The 22,079-nt window shown below is 48.2% G+C and overlaps 1 protein-coding gene across 2 annotated transcripts in view; it reads left to right on the top strand.

Moving 5' to 3' along the window:
• Positions 1-22,079, top strand: part of LOC145359545 (alanine aminotransferase 2-like) — a 59,639-nt gene that overhangs the window by 25,207 nt on the left and 12,353 nt on the right. For both annotated transcript variants that reach the window (XM_080214198.1, XM_080214189.1), the window contains 5 exons: positions 573-662; positions 2,371-2,479; positions 8,191-8,324; positions 20,616-20,859; positions 21,388-21,467. In XM_080214198.1, the coding sequence (XP_080070324.1) occupies positions 573-662; positions 2,371-2,479; positions 8,191-8,324; positions 20,616-20,859; positions 21,388-21,467 (657 nt within the window). The remainder of the gene's footprint in view (positions 1-572; positions 663-2,370; positions 2,480-8,190; positions 8,325-20,615; positions 20,860-21,387; positions 21,468-22,079) is intronic.

The following is a 22,079-nucleotide window of genomic DNA, read 5'->3' as shown; positions in this document are numbered from 1 at the left end:
CTCGAATCCACTCACTCCGAAGACCAATACACCATTTGCCTTTTTTACTGCGTGCTGTACCTGCACGCTTCCCCTCAGTGACTGGTGTACGAGGACACCCAGGTCCCTCTGCACACTCCCCTTTCCTCATTAATAGCCGTTGGGATAGTAATCTGCCTTCCCATTTTCCCTCCTGAAATGGATAACCTCACTTTTATCCACGTTATACTGCGTCAGCCAATCGTATACCCACTCACTCAGCTTGTTCAAATCACACTGAATCAACTCTGTATCCTCCTCACAGCTCACCCTCCCACCCAGCATCGTGTCAGCTGTAAATGTGGAGATATTACATTCAGTTCCCTTATCTAAATCATTAATAGACTCAATATCTGGGCTCCCTGTGCTGATCCCTACGGTTCTCCACTCATCACTGCCTGCCAATCGGACAAAGACCCATTTATTCCTACCTGTTTCCTCTCTGCCAACCAGCTTCCTGTCCATCTTAATACATTTCCCCCGATTCCCATCTGACATATTAAGGTTTTCTGATGTGCGATGTTGTTCTCCCCCCCACCCACCCACCCCCGCAGGGTGTCAGCAAACCGTTTTCTGAGGTTATCAAAGCGAATGTCGGAGATTCACATGCGATGGGACAGAAGCCGATCACCTTCATCCGACAGGTATGTTGTGTTTTCTTGTGGGTGGGAGGTTGCCTGAGGGCTAAAACATCCTGGTGTTGGAGTGGAACCCAGGGAAGAATGTTAATGATGGCCGGCCTCTGGCCTGACACTGACCGATTCTCACTGTCTTTGCTCTGGTGTTGGTGATGGAGCTATTCTTTTCCTCGTGTCCACTGCTCTCGCACCACTGCTGTTAAAATCCCGACTTTTCAACCCACAGGGATATCCCCAGTTTCATTGGATTTTCCGGCTCGGAATTTAGCTGTCATTCAAATCCTCTCGTCCAGCTGTGTGGAAGCGTCTTCTTCCATCGTCTGTCTCACCCTCACTATAGAATCACCTGTACTGGTTACTCTTCCTGCTCCGTGACCATTAACCCGGGATCAATCCTGGACCTCCCTCCCGCCACTCCACCGCATTCAGTGCAGGAGGAGGCCATTCGGCCCATCAAACCTGTGCCCACTCTTTAACGGGTTACCTTACCCAGGCCCAGGATGGGGAGAGGTTTCCTCCTGTTAACATTATAGAATGCAGCACAGAATCAATCCATGGTAGCAATTAAATGTTGGAAAGGTGTTGATCCTTGCCACAAACTGTGTTTCCTAAATGTTAATCCCCACTCCTCTCCCGCGCAACCGTCTGGAACCAAACCTCAGTAAAATTCGACTCTGAGATGAGCAGCCAACCACATTGTTACCATCAATAAAACCCCGTTATTCTCAACTCTAACAATGGGAAGGGGGTGTCGCTGGCTGGGCCAGCATTTATTGCCCGTCCCTAATTACCCCTTGACCGAGTGTCTTGCCCGGCCATTTCAGAGGGGCAGTTACAAATCGACCTCATTGCTGTGGCTCTGGAGTCACATGGAGGCCAGACCGGGTAAGGAGGGCAGATTTCCTTCCCTAAAGGACATTAGTGAGCCAGATGGGTTCTAATAACAGTTGATGATAATTCCATGGTCACCATCACTGCGACTAGCTTTTCAAACCCAGATAAAACCCTCATTTGTGCCTTTATCACACCTCGAGGTAACTAATCTGATCATTCCTGGCTGCTCACTCCTTGGAAAATGTGAGGTCATCCAAAGCTCCACTGCCCTTGTCTTAACTCAGACCCAGTTAACCACTGTTCCCCCTGTGCTGACTCCCATGGCCTCACTCCTCTCTATCTGCAATCTCCTCCAGCACCAAAACCCTCCAAGCTAACTGCAGTCCTTTCCTCCATTTCATTCTCTGACCCACTCTCCCTCTTTATAGAAGCAAATTACTGCAGATGCTGGAATCTGAAACCAAAAGAGAGAGAATGCTGGAAACTCTCAGCGGGTCTGGCAGCATCTGTAAGGAGAGAAAAGAGCTGACGTTTTGAGTCCAGATGACCCTTTGACAAAAGGTTGGCTCGACTCAATGTCAGCTCTTTCCTCTCCTTACAGATGCTGCCAGACCCACTGAGAGTTTCCAGCATTCTCTCGTTTGGTTCCACTCTCCCCCTTTCTCTGCAAACCTGTTACATTCCAAACTTGCCCCAATTCTGATGGAAGATTTTGGAAATATTAACTCTGTTTCTTTCTCCACAGATGCTGTCGGATCTGCTGGTTAGTTCCAGCACTTTCTGGTTTTATTTCAGATTTGCAATGTCTGCTATGTTTTGTTTTCTACAGATAATGGTATTTTTGTCCTGTTTGATACACTTACACTCCATCTGTCTCCAGGTTGTAGCAATCTGCACGTTTCCAAATCTCCTCTGTGATCACACCGTACCAGAGGACGCTAAAACCAGAGCAAAGAAGATCTTAGATGCGTGTGGGGGAAAGTCTGTAGGTAAGATCAATTTTCAGGAACAATAGGGCTTTAACAGACATGAGAACGCATGGATTGCAAAGCATTGTCTAAACTTCCAGTCTCGGAATTAGATACAGCAGGAATGATATAAATCTCGCTGAAAATGGAGCTGACTGAGAACGACAGCATTGTGAAATTGGGAAACAATTTTATATTCTCCCCACGTTGACAATCTAGCACTTACTCCATCCCTCAGCCTCTCCCTTCCCCATCGCTCTCCAGATCTCGCACTGTCTCACTCCCCTTTCTCTCCTCTGCATCTACTCTATTTCCCCGCCATCACCATTTTCCCTCGGCTCACTCCTACCAGTCTCCCCTCCGTTATGATACAGGTCAGAAACTCCAAGCTATTTACCCCAATTTCTGATAACTTCCTCATTATCCAATTTAATTTGAGAAATTCAAGAGTCAGCTGGATTTGTTTCTTCACTGACGCATCCTCCTCTCTCCTTCCCTATCAATATACCTTTAAAGCATATTCACATGATACACTCTTGTGAGTTTGCTTTCTATCTTATCAAATAATTCACTCCATTTCCTTTCAATTCGATAAGGCCCACTAATTCCTGCTTGTAAAGGTTCATCTACCACTGATAGTAATTAAGACTTTATCCCCACTAGCAAAACTACAAATTTTTGATTTCTTATCCACTTTCTGTTTCATCACACACTGTGCCACTTTTAAATATTGTCCAGCAAATTTCCCTGCTCAATTCCACTTTTCCCTAAAGTTTGACACACAGTCCAATAATGTCACCTCAGAACGCTCGCTCACCAGCTTCTCCCCAATTAATTAAAGTGGTCACCTGACCTCATGACCAAAAAGCAATTTTAAAGGACTGAGTGTGGTTAACTCGTTATCTGCCTTCCTAATTGCAAAGTGCAAATGGAATTTCCTTTATCCCAATGCTCAGAACAAACTTGACAATTAACACCCTCTATATTGTCTTCAAAGTTTGATGCCACCGTTGTAACGCTCCCTGCGATTCTGTGAAACAGCTGATTTAAATATTTTATTCCTGAACTGTCCATAACATCCTTGAATAACTTTGATGTAAAATTCGATCCTTGATCTGATTGTATTTCTGTGGGTAGTCCATATCCAGTAAAAAAATTAAACTCCTGTGGTTTTTCCCAGCAAATCACTTGAAGGGACAGAGACACACTAGGTACTGGCTAGCTAGGCACCAACAGCTAAATTTCCAATACCAGGGAGAGTCACAGATACACTGTCAATCTGGATTCCATCTTCCAACTAGCCAGCAACCAAAACTGAAAGTAAGAATACTTGTTATCTGAACTGTCGATCATTTTTCCCCCAAACTGTTCAAAAGGGTTGTAAATTCTTAATGATCCAGGACACTGCATTAGGCCCAGATTAAAAATAAATAAAACCCCATTTAAACCATTTAAGCAGCAGTAAAAGGATATCTAATCAGACAATTCAGGGCCTGCTCATAACTGCAGGGAACAAGATTAACAATACCTATCTTAAAGATACAGCACGGTGGCACAGGGACAGCATGGTGTCACATTGGTTAGCACTGCTGCCTCACAGCGCCAGGGACCCAGGTTTGATTCCTAGCCTCGGGTCATTGTCTGTGTGGAGTCTGTATGTTCTCCCCGTGTCTGCGTGGGTTTCTTCCAGGTGCTCCGGTTTCCTCCCACAGTCTGAAAGATGTGCTGATTAGATGCATTGGCCATGCTAAATTCTCCCCCAGTGTACCTGAACAGGTGCTGGAGTGTGGTGACTAGGGGATTTTCATAGTAACTTCATTGCAGTGTTAATGGAAAACCTACCTGTAACATTAATAAATAAACCTTAAAGGTACTGCCGCACCTCCATCCCTCCCTCCTCACTTTCTGTCAATCTATCCCATCTTATTCCACCCCGCTGTTTCCCCATTCTTCCATCTCTTGATCTTTCCTTCTCTCCATCTCTCTCGCTCCTTCTCCTTCTACATTTTTACAAAGAACAATACAGCACAGGAACAGGCCCTTCAGTCCATCCACCAAGCCAGCACTGATAGTTCCTATCCCTCTGCTTGCCTTCATTCATGTGTAAATCCAGATACATTGTTAACATGCCTGCCTCCACCACCTCCACTGGCAGTGCGTTCCAGGCACCCACCACTCTGCACATCTCCCCAAAACTTCCCCCCCCCTTCTCAGTTTAAACTCTGCCCTCTTGTAATTGACACTTCCATCCTGGGTAAAACTTCTGACTATCCACACTACCTACGCCTCTCATAATTTTATAGACCTCTACCAGGTCTCCCCTCAGTAAGGATTCTCAGAACACCAGGTTTCAGAAGGCGTTTGACAAAGTACCTCACAAGAGGTTATTGCAGAAGGTCGAGGGACATGGAGTTGGGGGTAGGGTGTTAGCGTGGATAGGGGATTGGCTGTCAAATTGGAGGCAGAGAGTGGGGGTCAATGGGTGCTATTCGGATTGGCGGATGGTGACTAGTGGAGTGCCCCAGGGGTCGGTGCTGGGGCCTCAGCTATTTACCATTTATATAGATGATCTGGAGGAGGGAACCGAGTGTAGGGTGTCAAAATTTGCTGATGACACCAAGATTGGTGGAATGGCAAATTGCGCGGAGGGTGTGGAGAGTCTGCAGAAGGATCTAGATAGGCTGGGCGAATGGGCCAGGAAATGGCAAATGGAATTTAATGTTGGCAAGTGCGAGGTGGTCCACTTTGGTAGGAATAATGGTAGGAAGGATTATTACTTACGTGGAGAAAAACTGCAGCAGGTGACGGTGCAGAGGGACCTCGGGGTCCTTGTGCATGAGTCGCAAAAACCCAGCCTGCAGGTGCAGCAGGTGGTCAGGAAGGCGAATGGGATGCTGGCCTTCATAGCGAGGGGGATTGAATATAAAAGTAGGGAGGTCTTGCTGCGGCTGTATAGGGCATTGGTGAGGCCGCAGCTGGAGTACTGTGTGCAGTTTTGGGCACCGTACTTACGCAAGGATATTTTGGCCTTGGAGGGAGTGCAGAGGAGGTTTACTAGGCTGATACTGGAGTTGAGGGGGTTGAGCTATGAGGAGAGGCTGAATAAACTAGGCTTGTACTCGTTAGAGTTTAGAAGAATGAGGGGAGATCTCATTGAGACGTATAAGATGATGAATGGGATGGATAGGATAGAGGTGGAGAGACTCTTCCCGCTCAGTAGGACTAGGGGGCACAGCCTCAAGATAAAGGGGGGCGGTTTAGAACGGAGTTGAGGAGGAACTTCTTCACTCAAAGGGTGGTGAATCTCTGGAATTCTCTGCCCGTTGAAGTGGTGGAGGCTGCCTCGCTAAATATTCTTAAGACACGGGTTGATGGGTTTTTGATGAGAGAGAGGATTAAGGGTTATGGGGAGAAAGCAGGAATGTGGAACTGAGCCACGACAGATCAGCCATGATCTTATTGAATGGCGGGGCAGGCTCGAAGGGCTAGATGGCCTACTCCTGCTCCTATTTCTTATGTTCTTATATTCTTAAAGTCCACAGGTTTATTTGGAATCACGAGGTTTTGAAGCACTGCTCCTTCATCAGGGGAGTGGAGTGTTGAAGGAACAGTGCTCTGAAAGCTCGTGATCCCAAATAAACCTGTTGGACTTTAACCTGGTGTTGTCAGACTTCTTACTGTGCCCACTCTAGTCCAAAGCTGGCATCTTTGCATCAAGTCTCCCCTCAGCCTCTGTCTTTCCAGTGAAAACAATCCTAGTTTATTCAACCTCTCCTCAGAGCCAACACCCTCGAGACCAGGCACCATCCTGGTGAACCTTCTTTGCACTCTCTTCAAAGCTTCCACACCCTTCTGATAATGTGATGACCAGGACTACATTTAGTCAAAATTTAATACACTTTTGTTAACATTTATACATTTCCTTTAGCTCTCTTTCTCCCTGATGAATTGGGACTCTAATCTGAATCTGAAACAAAAACAGAAAATGCTGGAAAATCTCAGCGGGTCTGACAGTGTCTGTGGTGAGAGAATAGAGCCAACGTTTCGATTTCAGGATGACCCTTCCGACTCAGTCGTCTAGACTGTTTGTAATTTGAGATGTGGTGGGTGTCATTTGAGAAAGTTCTCCCCAGGCCTGGACCTGAAGCAGGATCATTGACAGGGGATGTTTGCTGATGAGGGAACAATCACTCCATTACTGCGGTGGAAGTTGGTCTGGTCTTCACCAGTGATTTTCATGTTCTGGAGAGGGTAGCGCTGAGGGAAATGGAGAGGTAGAATAAGGAGACTGTACTCCATAGCGCAAGGGAGATTTAATAAAGATGTTGGAAACTAGGAAGGGTTTTTGATGAAGTAAATGAGGAGAAAGTATTGTCAGTGGCAGGAGGATTGGTACACACAGTAAGAATTCTCTCAACAGCAGGTTAAAGGTTAAAGGATTGGTAACCGGAGGGACACAGGCTGAAGAGAATCAGGAAAGCAGCAAAAAATGACACACAAAGAAACAGCGAGTTGTTGTGATCTGGAAAGTGTCACCTAAAAGGTGCTAACTTCCAAAAGAAAATTAGATATTGGAATTGAGGGGATATTATGATCCAATGCTCACTGTCTCCTAACTGCTGTCCCATTGGTATTTGATCTACTTGGGCCAATTCATTCTCCAGAGTTGGGTCCAACTCTCTGCCCTGCCATTGGACCAGAAATGCTGCAGAAAATTATCTTTAACACACTCTGGCCCCGCTTGTCCCTTTGTACCATTCCTCTCCCAGTCTATATTTGGATGACTGAGTTCATCATTATAATTACTCTAGCATTCTTTCACCTCTCTGTAATTTCTTTCCAAACTTGTTTCTCTACATTCCCGATTGGTGGTCCGTTTACACACCCACCAATGTTATTGGACCTTTTCCATTCCTTACCTCCAGCCAGAGAGACTCTGTCCTCTGGAATGTTCCCCCTCTCCAGTTCTCTAATGCCATCTTTCCTCAATACTACTCCCTCCGTTGTCTTCCTTTCCTGTCTCTCCGTGACACCTTAAACCCGGGAATATTTAATATCTAGCCCTGCCCTTCTTTCATAGAACACAGAACATTCCAGCACAGTACAGGCCCTTCGGCCCTCGATGTTGTGCCGACCAGTGGAACCAATCTAATGACCCTCTAACCCAAACTATTCCAATGTTATCCATATGCCTATCCACTGACCATTTGAACGCCCTTAAAGTTGGTGAATCCACAACTGCTGCAGGCAGGGCATTCCACACCCTTACTACCCTCTGAGTAAAGAACCAACCTCTGACATCCGTCCTATAATTACCACCCCTTAATTTAAAGCTATACTTTAAAGCTGTACTTTCAGCCAGGTCTGTTATAGCAATAATATCGTCGTTCTATTTGTCACCCTGAGCCTCTAGCTCATCAATCTTATTAACCACACACCCAATTCATCCTGATTGAGGCTGTTTCACCCCCTCCCACCCCTGACCTTCCTCTGACCCTATCTCCTACCTTGCTATTTCCTACTCTAATTGTACCCGAAATGTTTCACAAACCTTCTCAATGGGTGAGATCTAATGTTGAAAAACAGAATAATCAGAAAATAGTGTTCTTTATCTTCCACTGGAACAATCCCAGGAGTGGGTAGTGTTCCTGTTGTACCCTCACCTTGCTGCACCTTGAGTGTTGGGTTCAGCCTCACTGTCTATTCACAGTGGAATCAATGTTTTTATCCAGGGGCCTACACCACCAGCCAGGGACTGGAGTGCGTTCGTCAGAATGTGGCCTGCTACATCAAGAAGCGGGACGGAGGCATTCCCTCCGACCCAAACAACATCTTCCTCTCCACCGGAGCCAGCGATGCCATTTTGGTGAGTGCAGGCCCCTTCATCCCATCATTGTGCTGGGACCCTTACCTCACTGAGCTGTCCCGAGATTGAAATGTGGAATGTCACAGCCATTGTGTGCACAGTAAGATCCCACAAAGAGGACAATGGTAACGACCAGATGATCTGTTTAGTGATGTTGCTATTGGCCAGGACACCAGGGATAATCCATAAGGAGGCTTATGTTCGGATGAGGCTTGAGGGCTCAGGTAGTGCACTAGAAAGCTTTAGATTGGCTAGGAGGGAGTTGAAGAGTGAGTTAAGAAGGGCTAAAAGAGGACATGAGAAGACTTTGGCTGATAGGATTAAGGAGAATCCTAAGGCGTTCTATAGATATGTTAAGAACAGAAGGTTGGTTAGGGCAAGATTAGGGCCAGTTACAGACAGCAGAGGGAAGTTGTGTGTGGAACCGGAAGAGATTGGAGAGGCATTGAACTAATATTTCTCTTCGGTGTTCACGCAGGGGGACATGAATGTAGCTGAGGAGGACACTGGGTTGCAGGGGTGTAAAATAGACAGTATTGCAGTTGATAAGGGGGATGTGCTGGATATTCTCGAGGGTTTGAAAATAGATAAGTCCCCTGGTCCGGACGGGATTTACCCTAGGATTCTCTGGGAGGCAAGAGAGGTGATTGCGGAGCCTCTGGCTCTGATCTTCAGGTCGTCATTGGTCTCAGGTATAGTACCGGAAGATTGGAGGATAGCGAATGTTGTCCCATTGTTTAAGAAGGGGAACAGAGACTTCCCTGGGAATTATAGACCGGTGAGTCTTACTTCTGTTGTGGGCAAGGTTTTAGAAAAAATTATTAGGGATAGGATTTATAGTTATTTGGAGAGTAATGAATTGATTGGAGATAGTCAGCATGGTTTTGTAGCGGGTAGGTCGTGCCTTACTAACCTTATTGAGTTTTTTGAGAAGGTGACCAAAGAGGTGGATGGGGGTAAGGCAGTTGACGTGGTATATATGGATTTTAGTAAGGCATTTGATAAGGTTCACCATGGTAGGCTTCTGCAGAAATTGCAGATGTATGGGATTGAGGGTAATCTAGGAAATTGGATCAGGAATTGGCTAGCAGATAGGAGACAGAGGGTGGTGGTTGATGGTAAATATTCATCATGGAGTCCAGTTACGAGTGGTGTGCCTCAGGGATCTGTTTTGGGGCCACTGCTGTTTGTAATTTTTATTAATGATCTGGATGAGGGTATAGTTGGGTGGATTAGTAAATTTGCTGATGACACCAAAGTCGGAGGTGTGGTAGATTGTGAGGAAGGGTGTCATAGTTTGCAGGAAGACTTGGACAGGTTGCAGAGCTGGGCCGAGAGGTGGCGGATGGAGTTTAATGCGGAGAAATGTGAGGTAATTCACTTTGGTAGGAATAACAGATGTGTTGAGTATAGGGCTAACGGGAGGACTCTGAATAGTGTGGATGAACAGAGGGATCTAGGTGTATGTGTACATAGATCCCTGAAAGTTGGAAATCAAGTAGATAAGGTTTTTAAGAAGGCATACGGTGTCTTGGCGTTTATTGGTAGGGGGATTGAATTTAGGAGTCGCAGCGTCATGTTGCAACTGTACACAACTCTGGTGCGGCCGCACTTGGAGTATTGTGTGCAGTTCTGGTCCCCACATTATAGGAAGGATGTGGAGGCTTTGGAGAGGGTGCAGAGGAGGTTTACCAGGATGTTGCCTGGTATGGAGGGGAGGTCCTATGAGGAGAGACTGAGGGATTTGGGGTTGTTTTCGCTAGAAAGAAGGTGGCTAAGAGGGGATCTTATTGAAACATATAAGATGATTAGAGGTTTAGATAGGGTGGATAGTGAGAGCCTTTTTCCTCGGATGGAGAAAGCTAGCACGAGGGGGCATGGCTTTAAATTAAGGGGTGGTAGTTATAGGACGGATGTCAGGGGTAGGTTCTTTACCCAGAGGGTGGTGAGGGATTGGAATGCCCTGCCTGCTGCAGTTGTAAATGCGCCTAGTTTGGGGGCGTTTAAGAGATCCGTGGATAGGCTTATGGATGGAAAGGGATTGGTTTAGGTTAGTGGGTCAATGTTTTTTAACTGGTCGGCGCAACATCGTGGGCCGAAGGGCCTGTTCTGCACTGTAATGTTCTATGTTCTATGTTCTATGGTCTTCTACAGAATAGTGCAGAGGGATTTTAATATTCACTCAGAACCAGCTGGGGCCCCGTTTTAGCAACTCTGTCGGCGCGGACCCTCCGTCCCTCGGGTATGATGAATAAAATGGTGCAAAGGGAATAAAGAATCCAGAGGAGAGATTTTTCTGGCGGTGTTGTTGCACTGAGCTACTATACAGTGACTCAGTGATGTACTGGAGAGAATGCTGCATGATTGTGACATTCTGGATTTTTGTGTTCTATTTGTACCCGTGTGTGGTTTACTCTGTACACAATACGTCTCCACTTGGTGAGAGGGAAGTGAGAAGCGATGAATGTTGCGTTTTAATTTGTTGGAACAGTGACTGTGTCCTATTCTTGTCTTCAGCAAGTTACACAATCCACCCTTTCAAAGCTGCCAGTCATTATCGGGCAAAGTGCCAGCATGAGTTAGACATGAAGTTGGCAAGATGAACTCACCAAATTTTTCAATCCCTCCACTCCCACACGCACAGAATTCACCTCTGACTCTGCAGTGATATTCTGCAAAGTCAGACCAGTGGTTAATGGTAAACATGTTTAACTCACTCCCGGGTGTCTGTTATTCTATATATAAACCACCCCGAACCCCTCGATTAGATTCCAGTCTGTAACTCACTCCCGGGTATCTGTTATTCTATATATAAACCACCCTGAACCCCTCGATTAGATTCCAGTCTGTAACTCACTCCCGGGTATCTGTTATTCTATATATAAACCACCCCGAACCCCTCGATTAGATTCCAGTCTGTAACTCACTCCCGGGTATCTGTTATTCTATATATAAACCACCCTGAACCCCTCGATTAGATTCCAGTCTGTAACTCACTCCCGGGTATCTGTTATTCTATATATAAACCACCCCGAACCCCTCGATTAGATTCCAGTCTGTAACTCACTCCCGGGTATCTGTTATTCTGTATATAAACCACCCCGAACCCCTCGATTAGATTCCAGTCTGTAACTCACTCCCGGGTATCTGTTATTCCATATATAAACCACCCTGAACCCCTCGATTAGATTCCAGTCTGTAACTCACTCCCGGGTATCTGTTATTCTATATATAAACCACCCCGAACCCCTCGATTAGATTCCAGTCTGTAACTCAGTCCCTCCAGTACAGTACTAGTTGTTCAGTGTGATGTATCTGTACCGCTGGATGCTCACACACTCCTGGTTGTCTCCTTGCTGTGATATGTGCAGCCGTCTTTTCACTAACTCCTTCATCATTCCCTCTATTTCCCCATGTAGGTTTTTGCTCCTGGTTTGTATCTATGTTGTGAAAGGGTTAACTCCGCTTGACCATTGTGGACGTGCGTGGGAGGTTCAGGTGTGTGGGCTGGATTTGTGAAGCAGCTCTGGATGCTGTCAAACATCCAGTACTTCTCCAGAACATCAGAACAGGGGGATTATTGTTCACATGTTGGCAACAAGTCACAGAGTCCATTTTACTGCGCTTCAGAGCATTTAAATCAGGGAATTACAGCCGTCACTGTCCTTCTTCTAACTCCCACCCCTCACCACTGCAGGAGCAGCCAGTGAGTAGACGGTCAGTCTTCAGTCCTTTTCCTCACCCAGGGGATGACTCCTGACTGGGGAGGTCGGTCGTCACTCCCTGATAACCTCGGTTTCCAGGAGTGACTGCAGAAGCTGGGAGGCGAATCATGTTTTAATCAAACGATATCAATGAGGTGAAATAAACTTCCAAACATATAAACTTGGAGTAGGCCATTCAGCCCCTCGTTCCTGCTCCCCAGCGACTAGTCTGAATGTAACCCGGACCCCACATTCCTGCTGAAATCCCCGCCCCCGATAACCTTTCAAAAGCCATCAGGAACTATGGTGGTTTCCCTGGTTGAAGATGTGTGAATACGGGTGGAAAACTCTTGTTGGCCTTGAGCCCAGTTGCTGTTACAATGGGACTGTCAGGCTCCTGAGCGGAACCCGGCTCGATTAGATTGTGACTTTTTAACCTCTGTTTATCCACATCTCTGAACAAGTCAGAAGACTGCCAACTAACTTTTAATAAGAGTAAAGCATTTCTTAAACGTGATACAATTATTTATAAGGCTATTTCCCCGGGCTGAAATGGTCGCTACGAGAGGACACAGATTTAAGGTGCGGGGAGGAAAGTACAGAGGTGATGTTAGGGGTAAGTTTTTCACTCAGAGGGTGGTGAGTGAATGGAATCGGCTGCCGTCAGTGGTGGTGGAGGCGAACTCGCTGGGGTCTTTTAAAAGACTTCTGGATGAGTACATGGGGTTTAATGGGATTGGGGGTTATAGATAGGTGTTGATGTGATCGGCGCAACTCGTGGGCCGAAGGGCCTGTTTGTGCTGTAGTGTTCTATGTTCTATGTTCTATAATACACTGCTCCTTCACTCTGCCTATATACCCACAGATATATACAAATTTATAACAGTTACAAGATCTATTTTATAGTTACATAGAAGATCAGAGCAGGGAGGAGGCCATTTGGCCCTTCGAACCTGCTCCACCATTCATTACAATCATGGCTGATCACCCAACTCAATAGCCTAATCCTGCTTTCTCCCCATAACCTTTGATCCCATTCACCCCCAGTGCTATATCCAGCTGCCTCTTGAACACATTCAATGTTTTGGCATCAACTGCTTCCTGTGGGAATGAATTCCACAGACTCACCACTCTCTGGGTGAAGAAATGTCTCCTCACCTCCGTCCTAAGCAGTCCACCCTGAATCCTCAGACTGTGACCCCTGGTTCTGGACTCCCCCACCATCGGGAATATCCTCCCTGCATCTACCCTGTCTAATCCTGTTAGAATTTTATAAGCCTGAGATTCCCCCCTCATTCGCCTGAACTCCATGTTTAACATTAAAGTTTAAGACACGGGTAGATGGGTTTTTGGTAGGCAAGGGAATTGAGGGTTATGGGGAGAAAGTGGGAAAGTGGAACTGAGCCACTAAGATCATGGCTGATCTGAATTGAATGGCGGGGCAGGCTCGAAGGGCTAGATGGCCTACTCGTGCTCCTATTTCTTATGTTCTTATGTTCCAGTGAAAACAATCCTAACCTAGTCAATCTCTCCTCATACATCAGTCCCACCATCCCCAGAATCAGCCTGGTAAACCTTCGCTGCACTCCCTCGAGAGCAAGAACATCCTTCCTCAGAAAAGGAGACCCAAACTGCACACAATACTCTCGGTGTGGCCTCACCAAGGCCCTGTATAATTGTAACAACACATCCCTGTTCCTGTACTCAAAACCTCTCACAATGAAGGCCAACATACCATTTACCTTCTTTACCGCCTGCTGCACCTGCGTGCTTACCTTCAGTGAGTGGTACACAAGGACACCCAGGTCCCTCTGCACACTCCCCTCTCCCAATTTACAGCCATTCAGGTAGTAATCTGTCTTCTTGTTTTTGCTTCCAAAGTGAATAACCTCACATTTATCCAAATTATACTGCATCTGCCATTGATTAGCCCACTCACCCAACCTGTCCAGATCATTCTGAAGGATCTCTGTATCCTCGTCACAGTTCACCCTCCCACCCAGTTTGGTATCATCTGTAAACTTTGAGATGTTACATTTTGTTCCCTCATCCAAATCATTAATATATATTGTGAATAGCTGGGGTCCCAGCACCAATCCTTCACCAACCTCTTTCTCTTCACATATCTATAGAAACTCTTAGAGTCAGTCTTTATGTTCCCTACAATCTTACTTTCGTACTGTATTTTCCCCTTCTTAATCAATCCCTTGGTCCTTCTTTGCTGAATTCTATACTGCTCCCAATCCTCAGACCGATTATTTTTCTTGGCCAATCTGTATGCTTCTTCCTTAGATCGGACACTCTCTCTAATTTCCTTTGTAAGCCATGGATTGGCCCATTTTGTTTTTGTGCCAGACAGGGATAAACAGTTGCTGCAGTTCCCCCATGTGTTCCCTGAATGTTTGCCATTGTCTATCCACTGGCATCCCTTTAAGTAACTCTCCCCAATCTGTCAAGGCCAACTCGTGCCTCATATCCTCATAGTTTCCTTTATAAAGATTCAGCACCCTAGTCTCCGAATCAACTACTTCACTCTCCGTCTTGAATAAAAATTCTATCATGTTCTAGTTGCTCATCCCCAGGGGGTCTGGTACAGCTGGATTGGCAATGATTCCCTTCTCATTACACAGTGCCCAGTCGAGGATGGCCTGCTCTCTGGTTGGTTCCTCCACATATTGGTGAAGAAAACCATCCCGTATACATAAGAACATAAGAACATAAGAAATAGGAGCAGGAGTAGGCCATCTGGCCCTTCGAGCCTGCCCCGCCATTCAATAAGATCATGGCTGATCTGTCGTGGCTCAGTTCCACTTTCCCGCCCTCTCCCCATAACCCTTAATCCCCTCTCTTATCAAAAACCCATCAACCCGCTTCTTAAAAATATTTAGCGAGGCAGCCTCCACCACTTCAACGGGCAGAGAATTCCAGACATTCACCACCCTTTGAGTGAAGAAGTTCCTCCTCAACTCCGTTCTAAACCGCCCCCCCTTTATCTTGAGGCTGTGCCCCCTAGTCCTACTGTCTTTTTTGAGCGGGAAGAGTCTCTCCACCTCTATCCTATCCATCCCATTCATCATCTTATACGTCTCAATGAGATCTCCCCTCATTCTTCTAAACTCTAACGAGTACAAGCCTAGTTTATTCAGCCTCTCCTCATAGCTCAACCCCCTCAACTCCGGTATCAGCCTAGTAAACCTCCTCTGCACTCCCTCCAAGGCCAAAATATCCTTGCGCAGGTGCGGCGCCCAAAACTGCACACAGTACTCCAGCTGCGGCCTCACCAATGCCCTATACAGCTGCAGCAAGACCTCCCTACTTTTATATTCAATCCCCCTGCTCTGTGGCATTGTGGCTAATTTGACTGTAATCTAATGTTCACAGGACACAGTTCATGTAAACCAATGAATGAAATGTGGTCAGACACACCTCCCTGTGAAACAAGTGGCAGATGCTACTTGATCCAACTTTTGTGGGCTTCTCGTCCAGTCCCCCAAGATGTTTGGGCTCATTGCAATTCTGGCTTTCCACACGAGTGTTCCCAATCACAATCCTTGCTTAGGAATCTTCTCTCACTCAAGGATTTCTCTCCGATGTCCTCGCCAGGAATCCACATCCAGGATTCCAATTTCTCCTTTCAGTATTCCTCTGCGCTGGATTGCCACATACACCTGAGCTTCCACACAATCTCTCAGGTACCAGTCACACCAAGCAAACCCCATCCTTCACAGGCTCTTTAAGGTGTCTCCATCCTTAGGAATACTTGAGATATCTGATTTCTCGCTACCTGACTTCCGTGATCAGCGCCTTGTAGCTCTGTCTTTAACTGGGAGCCTCTCCCTGGCCAATAGAATCTTGTTCAGATTCCCGTTCTTTTGTCTCTTTGACTTCAGTATTCCTGGGATTTCTCTGTTCAGCCCTCGCTTTCTAGAACAATTGGAACATTAGCCTTTGGTACTTGCTTTTGTTCTCACTATCCTGATTTGGAAATATATCGGCCGTTCCTTCACTGTCACTGGGTCAGAATCCTGGAACTCCCTCCCTAACAGCACTGTGGGTGTACCTACACCTCAGGGACTGCAGCGGCTCAAGAAGGCAGCTCAGCAGCACCTTCTGAAGGGGCAATTAGGGATGGGCAGTGAAGGCAGCTCCCCAGCACCTTCTGAAGGGGCAATTAGGGATGGGCAGTGAAGGCAGCTCAGCAGCACCTTCTGAAGGGGCAATTAGGGATGGGCAGTGAAGGCAGCTCCCCAGCACCTTCTGAAGGGGCAATTAGGGATGGGCAATAAATACTGATCCTGCCAGCAACGCCCATACAGATTTGTATTCAACTTAATTTATTGTCACGTGTATTAGCACACAGTGAAAAGTGTTGTTTCTTGCGCTTTACAGTCAAAGCATACCATTCATAGAGAAGGAAAGGAGAGAGTGCAGAATGTCGTGTTACAGTCATTGTTAGGGTGTAGAGAAAGATCAACTTAATGCGAGGTAGGTCCATTCAAAAGTCTGATGGCAGCAGCATTAATTGGGTGAATGAATAAAAAAACTAAGGAGGTGAGATATGATTGGATTGAGTGTGACTATTATTCTTGCAGTGAAACTATTGTCACTGTGACAAAATCGTGTCTGAGTCCCAGCGCAGAGAGAAACAAAACTGTCAGAGGGTCAGTGCCGAGGGAGCGCCGCACTGTCAGAGGGTCAGTGCCGAGGGAGCGCCGCACTGTCAGAGGGTCAGTGCCGAGGGAGCGCCGCACTGTCAGAGGGTCAGTGCCGAGGGAGCGCCGCACTGTCAGAGGGTCAGTGCCGAGGGAGCGCCGCACTGTCAGAGGGTCAGTGCCGAGGGAGCGCCGCACTGTCAGGGGTATTATTTTCAGTTGGTCCTTACCCTGAGGCCTCAGCATTTCAGGGATGTGGACATTCTTCCTGCCAACCCCAAGTGGGGCAGATCTTCCTGGAATTTCCCCGTGCTAACAGGGTGTGGGCAGTTCTCTCAGAAGTGAATCTGCTGGTGTTTGCAATCCTTATAGAGACTGATCACTTATCAAATTTACCTGGGACTGTTGCAAATACTCACCTGACATTCGTTCATGGTCAGGACTTTATCAGCCTGACTCAACAACTCTCACACAGAAAAGATATTTCTCATTAACTCCTTAATGGCACCACAAACACCACATTTCATCACACCTTCTGCAGTAATAATGTCTCGTATTTAAAATCTCGGGCTCCTATTTTACCGTTTTGATTGTAAGTGCTGGGCAGACTTGAATTTGGGAATGTTTCAGATCCAGTTTTTAGAGCCGTACTCCAGTACACCCCCACCCCCAGTGAGATCTACCTGTAAAATTATCAGTGAGTCTGAATCACGCTGCCCAAGCCTGTGGATGGGGCTTACATAGAACATAGAACATAGAACATTACAGCCCGGACAGGCCCTTCGGCCCACGATGTTGCGCCGACCAGTTAAAAAACAATGACCCTCTAACCTAAACCAATCCCTTTTCGTCCATAAACCTATCCACGGATCTCTGAAACGCCCCCAAACTAGGCGCATTTACAACTGCAGCAGGCAGGGCATTCCAATCCCTCACCACCCTCTGGGTAAAGAGGGGGCTTAGCGTACCCGAAACCCTGCAGCTCCCATCGGCTCCTCCAGCTGCGCGTGTGCAGAAAAAAACAAAAGATAGAATGCAGCTCCCTGCCACGTCCCTCCCGGGCCGTATAACACCTTCCCCCCGCCCCCACAGGCATTGCCCCACCCCCACAATATTACTGACCATTTTATCCCCCCCACCCCAACAGATCACAGGGCCCTTCCCCGCACCCCCCCCCTTCTCCCTCCCTCACTGATCTCAGGCAGAGTGGCAGCGGACCCCCCCCCTTCCCCAGGACCGGATGGAATGCATCCGAGGGTTCTGAAAGAAATGGCGGAGGTGATAGTGGATGCCTTGGTGGTTATTTTCCAGACGTCGCTGGATTCCGGGGAAGTGCCGGATGATTGGAAAGCGGCTAATGTTACGCCGTTGTTTAAGAAGGGTGCCAGGCAAAAGGCGGGGAATTATAGGCCGGTTAGTTTAACGTCTGTTGTAGGTAAAATGTTAGAATCCGTCATTAAGGAGGAAATTGTGAGGCATCTTGAAGGGAATTGCTTGATAGAGCAGACGCAACACGGTTTCATTAAAGGGAAGTCGTGTCTGACAAATTTACTGGAGTTCTATGAGGATGTGTCTAGGGCGGTGGATAGAGGAGAGCCGGTGGATGTGGTCTTTCTAGATTTTCAGAAGGCGTTTGACAAAGTACCTCACAAGAGGTTATTGCAGAAGGTCGAGGGACATGGAGTTGGGGGCAGGGTGTTAGTGTGGATAGAGGATTGGTTGTCAAATAGGAGGCAGAGAGTGGGGGTCAACGGGTGCTATTCGGATTGGCGGATGGACTAGTGGAGTGCCCCAGGGGTCGGTGCTGGGGCCTCAGCTTTTTACCATTTATATAGATGATCTGGAGGAGGGAACCGAGTGTAGGGTGTCGAAATTTGCTGATGACACCAAGATTGGGGGAACGGCAAATTGTGCGGAGGGTGTGGAGAGTCTGCAGAAGGATCTAGATAGGCTGGGCGAATGGGCCAGGAAAGGGCAAATGGAATTTAATGTTGGCAAGTGTGAGGTGGTCCACTTTGGTAGGAATAATGGTAGGAAGGACTATTACTTACATGGCGAAAAACTGCAGCAGGCGACGGTGCAGAGGGACGTCGGGGTCCTTGTGCATGAGTCGCAAAAACCCAGCTTGCAGGTGCAGCAGGTGGTCAGGAAGGCGAATGGGATGCTGGCCTTCATAGCGAGGGGGATTGAATATAAAAGTAGGGAGGTCTTGCTGCAGCTGTATAGGGCATTGGTGAGGCCGCAGCTGGAGTACTGTGTGCAGTTTTGGGCGCCGCACCTGCGCAAAGATATTTTGGACTTGGAGGGAGTGCAGAGGAGGTTTACTAGGCTGATACCGGAGTTGAGGGGGTTGAGCTATGAGGAGAGGCTGAATAAACTAGGCTTGTACTCGTTAGAGTTTAGAAGAATGAGGGGAGATCTCATTGAGACGTATAAGATGATGAATGGGATGGATAGGATAGAGGTGGAGAGACTCTTCCCGCTCAAAAAAGACAGTAGGACTAGGGGGCACAGCCTCAAGATAAAGGGGGGGCGGTTTAGAACGGAGTTGAGGAGGAACTTCTTCACTCAAAGGGTGGTGAATATCTGGAATTCTCTGCCCGTTGAAGTGGTGGAGGCTGCCTCGCTAAATATTTTTAAGACGCGGGTTGATGGGTTTTTGATAAGAGAGGGGATTAAGGGTTATGGGGAGAGGGCGGGAATGTGGAACTGAGCAGCGACAGATCAGCCATGATCTTATTGAATGGCGGGGCAGGCTCGAAGGGCTAGATGGCCTACTCCTGCTCCTATTTCTTATGTTCTTATGTTCCCCCCTCACTGATCTCAGGCAGAGTGGCAGCGGACCCCCCCCCCCCCTTCCCCCTCACTGATCTCAGGCAGAGTGGCAGCGGACCCACCCCCCAATTCCCCCTCACTGATCACAGGCAGAGTGGCAGCGGACCCCCCCCCCCCCCCCACCTTCCCCCCTCACTGATCTCAGGCAGAGTGGCAGCGGACCCCCCCCCACCTTCCCCCCTCACTGATCTCAGGCAGAGTGGTAGCGGACCCCCCCCCCCATTCCCCCTCACTGATCACAGGCAGAGAGCTGTCAGACACTTGGCACTTACCTTCTCACTAATGCCCGAATTGGATTGTTGTAGAGTATTTCTGTTTTGTGCTGATTCTGGATTGGTGAATGCGATGGTAAAGGGGGGAGTGCCACTAAGATTGACCTAATGGGCTACACGTCCAACGTAAATGTAATTAAAGGCCATCGCGCTGTTTTGGGTGCAGTCCCACTTGTGTCCATTTTTGGACCTAAAGGGAGAACCAGTGTGGACATGGGCACGGATCGTGCCACTCACCTCATGCCCAAATTTACCAAGATTTCGAGCCCGAAAATGGGCGCAACGTGACGGTGAAATCAGGCCCTCAGTCTCCTGCCAGCTTTAACAGGATTCCTTTTCCCAGCCTGACCAGGAGAATTCTTCCAGGCTCATTGTAAACAGTGTCATATCGTTCACCGGGCAATCTGTAACAAAGCGCCCTCTGCTGAATCTGTGAATTTTAACTCTCCACAATCCTCCTTTCCTCTACCAAAGTTCTGCCCTTGCTCGCTCTCCACTTTAACCCAAAATTTCTCCTTTGCCTTCAGCCTGGCCCAGCAGCGGGTTCCAGTCCCTTCCCCAAATCGCTCGGTGTAAGTGACTCAGAGACTTTGTGTCAAGACTGGCTCCTTCCCCCAGAGTGTGCTGATACCAAACCTTATACCTGACACTCACCTTCACCTGCCGTCTCCATAATAAACCAGATCACATGGGCTTGTCTCTGGTAGATCCCAACTGTGGTTCGGTTTCTCTGTCCAAACGACTCCACTTTAACACCAATCAGAGGGGATAGTTTTCAACACAACTGCTTTGTAAAGTCCAACCTGTGTCCCTGTTGTCTCTCCACAGATCATTCTGAAAATGCTGGTGTCCGGTGAAGGCTCATCACGAACTGGAGTCATGATCCCGATACCACAATACCCTCTCTATTCAGCTGCAATCTCTGACCTCGCTGCTGTCCAGGTCAACTACTACCTCGATGAGGAAAACGTCTGGGCTCTAAACATTGAGGAACTCCGCCGAGCGCTCACTGAAGCAAGAAGTTACTGTAACCCCAAAGTACTGTGTGTCATTAACCCAGGAAACCCCACAGGTAACTGCACACAGAGCCAAAGGAATCATCTGGACTGACTCCCCCACCCCCCCCTCCCTCCGGCTGGCGCCTGGGTCCACCGTCTCCCCCCCCCGCTCCCTCCGGCTGGCGCCTGGGTCCACCGTCTCCCCCCCCGCTCCCTCCGGCTGGCGCCTGGGTCCACCGTCTCCCCCCCGCTCCCTCCGGCTGGCGCCTGGGTCCACCGTCTCCCCCCCCGCTCCCTCCGGCTGGCGCCTGGGTCCACCGTCTCCCCCCCCGCCCCTCCGGCTGGCGCCTGGGTCCACCGTCTCCCCCCTACCCCTCCGGCTGGCGCCTGGGTCCACCGTCTCCCTCCTACCCCTCCGGCTGGCGCCTGGGTCCACCGTCTCCCCCCCGCCCCTCCGGCTGGCGCCTGGGTCCACCGTCTCCCCCCCCGCCCCTCCAGCTGGCGCCTGGGTCCACCGTCTCCCCCCCCCGCTCCCTCCGGCTGGCGGTTTATCAGTTTTGTTGCTGCTGTTAATTTGCCTGTTCTCTCCTCTCTTGCTATAGGCCAGGTCCAGACCAGGCAGGTTATAGAAGATGTGATCAAATTTGCTTTTGAGGAAGGGCTTTTTTTATTGGCTGATGAGGTGAGTCTGATGAAACCAGTTGCTTTGAGTGGGGACGGCGGGGGGGAGATGGGTAAGGGTGGATTGGCTGGTGGTCTTGGAGAAGGTTAGACACGGTCTGCCCCAGAAAGGTCAATGAGGGGCTTCACTTTCTCAATGTACCCTCAAGGGAATGTTGAGAGTAAACAGTCTCTTTGGAATATTGGGATCGAGTTCAAGAACCACTGCCCCTTGACATCCGACGGTGTCACCATCACTGAATCCCCCACTGTCAACATTCCTGAGTTACCACTGACCAGAAACTCAACTGGACTCACCACATAAACACAGTGGCTACAAGAGCAGGTCAGAGGCTGGGAATCCTGACCAGAAACTGAACTGGACCAGCAATGTAAATATTGTGGCCACCAGAGCAGGTCAGAGGCTGGGAATCCTGCAATGAGGAACTCACCTCCTGATTCCCCAAAACCTGTCCAGCGTCTACAAGGTACAAGCCAGCAGTGTGATGGAATACTCCCCACTTGCCTGGATGGGTGCAGCTCCAACATTCCAGAAGCTCAACACCATCCAGGATAAAGCAGCCCCACTTGATTGGCACCCCATCCACAAACATCCACTCCCTCCACCACCAAC

This window comes from Carcharhinus amblyrhynchos, chromosome 2 (genome assembly GCF_965287045.1).
Source record: "Carcharhinus amblyrhynchos chromosome 2, sCarAmb.v2.hapA, whole genome shotgun sequence".
Lineage (NCBI taxonomy): Eukaryota > Metazoa > Chordata > Chondrichthyes > Carcharhiniformes > Carcharhinidae > Carcharhinus > Carcharhinus amblyrhynchos.
Note: the sequence above shows the minus strand (reverse complement) of the source record. Positions and strands in the feature narration are given on the sequence as shown.